The sequence below is a fragment of the Cydia amplana genome, chromosome 2, assembly GCF_948474715.1.
Source record: "Cydia amplana chromosome 2, ilCydAmpl1.1, whole genome shotgun sequence".
Lineage (NCBI taxonomy): Eukaryota > Metazoa > Arthropoda > Insecta > Lepidoptera > Tortricidae > Cydia > Cydia amplana.
The window spans coordinates 2,204,362-2,208,042 of NC_086070.1; the positions used below are offsets into that span (position 1 = coordinate 2,204,362).

The window sequence follows — 3,681 nt, forward strand, 5'->3', positions numbered from 1 at the left end:
ATAAAAACGATGCAGTTGTGAAACTAATTCGCGGCACAATTCAATGTACCTTCAGAAAGTCGTATCTCTTCTCAATCCTTACATCTATATCCTACTTTATTTCTTCAATAACAAGGTTGAAGGCTGAATGAAAGTTGGACTGTAATAAAGTAAGTTTTATATGACAACTCTCCGTGCAGTACTTGAATGTGAGTAACTGTGACATGTAACTCGCATTGTCGTTTGGCAGTAATAATAACTTAGGATAACGTGTGATCATTTAGCGTACCGAATTTTAGCCATTACTGCCATTAGGAGTTAAGACCTTATGTCCCACAAGCCATAAGTCGCAACTTCTCTAATTTTAATAAAATACAGCGAATTGAAGTTATTCATGCCAAACTTGTTTTTGCTCTATTTCGTTTGTTTTATAAACTGGAGCTACATATATAAACCACTTAAAAGTTTCATTACAATCTAACCCGTAGTTTTAAAATACCTACGAAACTCCGTTTGTGGGAAGGTGAAATTCGGCCGAGCTTGCTGGGGGGGGGGGGGGACTCTTAAGCACTAAAATAGGGTATACCTGTGTCTATAATCTATTCGGTTCTATATTATTATCACTACATAGTATAAAACAAAGTCGCTTCCCGCTGTCTGTCTGTCTGTCTGTATGCTTAGATCTTTAAAACTACGCAACGGATTTGGATTCGGTTTTTTTAATAGATAGAGTGACTCAAGAGGAAGGTTGTATAATTTGTTAACCCGTGCGAAGCCGGGGCGGGATTTCTATTTGATAATGATTGTATGTTACATTTTACATTTTATAGAATTTAAATAAAGAATATTTTGGATTTGACAAAAATAAATAGCTAACTACAACCAGGTTGATCTTAGCATGTCCTTACGACACCCACGTTTAAACCAGAGCAACACCACAATGGCGTTGCGATAGATTCACACGTGACGCAAGAACATGCGCGTGAGAATGATCTGTAGGTAACTACGTATGATTGATTTGGATTACTATTGAAATGACAGGTTTTTTTCAAGTTAATTGGAGCGTTGAGTGCTTGTAAGAAATGAATTACGAATTGTAAATGAAATAGTTTGAGGGTTTCGTGCATGCCATGTGGGTCAAAAACTTTTAGACACTTTTAGTACGCAGTACCTACTAGTTTGTGTTATCTGGTCCCATTTTCAATTTGCCGTCGTATTTTTTTTAAATAATAAGTCTTTACTATTGTCATCTATTGTGACCCAAATAAATCATTTTTCAAAGGTAGGTTAATTTTCTAACCTAACCTAACCGGATAATATTTAACAATTCAAAACATATCTCACTTGTCAAGTACTATTAGATTTGGCATAACGCATTAAAACAAAAATTGACAGCCTTTCTATGACCATGGTTGATTTAGGCACAGATAAAACTATTAACTTAATTAGGTAAGGCCTTCGCAATAATTAAGAATAATTAGTTTTGATTGCACAGTAACTTTTATAATAAGCATTTACCCTATTACTGTATTCCACATTAGTAAATGGGTAGTTACCGAAGTGCGGCATTTAATTTATTATATCGTTAAACTTAGGGATTCATTACAAAATAATATATATAAAGCTAGAGTGGAACTTTAATATTTCTTTATAGCTTTACATTATAAACATACACATACATACATTCATCACTGGCTCAGAGACCCAAAGAGGATCTTGGCCTCTGACACAAGAGAGCGCCACTCTACCCTATTCTGTGCCACTTCGCGCCAGTTGGGTATTCCAAGGGCGGACAGGTCTTTTTGGGTTTCGTCACTCCAGCGGTATCTGGGACGTCCAGACGGACGTTTTCCGCCCGGGCGCCCCACATACGCTCTTCTTACAGCACGATCCTCCCCCATCCTCTCCAGGTGACCAAGCCAGCGGAGTCGTGTGGCTTTGATCTCGCCAATTATATTGGGCATCGCAACCAGCTCCTCTAGCTCCCTATTTTTCCTTCGCCTCCAAGTTCCATCTTCCTCTCTGATAGGCCCCAGAATCTTGCGCCAGATTTTCCTCTCCGCCACTAAGAGCTTGCTCTCTTCTTTCTGAGTCAGCGTCCAAGCTTCGCACCCATACATCAAAATTGGTCTAATTACAGTCTTGTAGACTCGAATCTTGGTCGGTCTACTGATCAGCTTGGACACTAAGACTCGATGGAGCGCTGCCGAGCATCTTAGGGCGTTTTGGATTCGAATATCTATCTCTTCCATTACATACACATTATACATTATATTATTTACATTATAAATGATTTCTTTATCATTTTTTATTATTTTCAAAACGATGTTGATACTGATATGTGTTAAAATTGTTAAATATCAAACAGTGTCGCCATATACACGAGTATAGGCCAAAGGTATGTCGCCATTTAGTAGAGCATAAATTTTTCTTCATTTTCCGAGGTCCGTTTTTTTCTTAGACTTTACCTATCATGGCCGAAAAAATGCAAGATGACCGCCTGCGCTGGTTTGGCCCCGTAATGCGCCTAAATGAAGACCACATGACTCGAGAGGTAGTGGCCATAGAAGAAGGCACACGAGGCAGAGGCCGCCCTCCAACCACCTGGATGCAGACAGTGCACAAAGATTTGCTGCGACGGGCTTGACACCAGAAATGACGCAAAACCGCCAAGATTGGCGGAAGAGTATCAGGAAGGCTGACCCCGAATACGGATAAAAGCCAGGGGATTGATTGATGTACGTATATATTTCGGGGATCGTGTTCGATTTCGATGAAAATTGCTACATGGGGGTTTTTGGGAGCGCATATTTGAGTTTTTATATGTCTCCCAGATATTTCATGTTGGATTTGCGAATCGTAATCGCTACTGATTTACATGTGATACAGTAGTGAGACGCAAATGATGATGTGATTACGATACAGTTGTCTCATACAATACAAGCATGATGTCTCCATATGTAGAAGCCAATTTAACTGTCATTTGACTTGTCCCAAGCAATTCGACACAACATATGATGTATGCTAGTGTCGGAACCGGCTTAACGCATAACTGTACTGTAATCGGCGGAGTAGGTAACGGTGGCAAATTGCGGAGGTCACTAGCATAACGCGACGTTTCGTGTTCGGGCTTAGTAGGGTGCCGCAGAAGTGGGCTAATACAGAAGCTTAACCAAAACTATTTGCTGTCTAATGTCTGCCTATTCTACCATTTCTACCTAATCGCCGTCTTAAGTTTACTGATGAAAATAAAGAACCCACGAAAACATTTTCATGTAAAATGTTGCCAAGACGAATCCATAAGGCTCGCACTGTCAAAAAGATATCTCAGATCTATCTATCAGATCGCTTGTAGAGCCAAGCACTCTACAAGCCCTAACTTCACACTCTCTAAGTCAAAATATGTGGCTTGGCCGTTTCTTACTACAAGAATCTTATCTTATACCTACCTTTAAACGAGCAATTCTTGTCTATTTATTTATATATAAGTATATATATTTCGGGGATCTCGGAAACGGCTCTAACGCGATTTCGATGAAATTTGCTATATGGGGGTTTTCGGGGGCGAAAAAACGATCTAGCTAGATCTTATCTCTGGGAAAACGCTAACTTTTAAGTTTTTTTTTATGGTTTCCGAGCAAAGCTCGTCGGTCTTCCAGATATTTTTATTAATTTAGGAAACTCACCGCTAGCCTTCATCGC

The 3,681-nt window shown here is 39.5% G+C and overlaps 1 protein-coding gene across 1 annotated transcript; it reads right to left on the reverse strand.

Annotated features, from left to right (window-relative positions):
- Nucleotides 1-1,667: 1,667 nt before the first annotated feature.
- On the reverse strand, nucleotides 1,668-2,223 carry LOC134662096 (uncharacterized). The gene has a single exon (XM_063518369.1). The coding sequence runs from the start codon at nucleotides 2,097-2,099 to the stop codon at nucleotides 1,668-1,670; it is 432 nt and encodes a 143-aa protein (XP_063374439.1). The 5' UTR covers nucleotides 2,100-2,223.
- Between the last annotated feature and the right edge of the window lie 1,458 nt (nucleotides 2,224-3,681).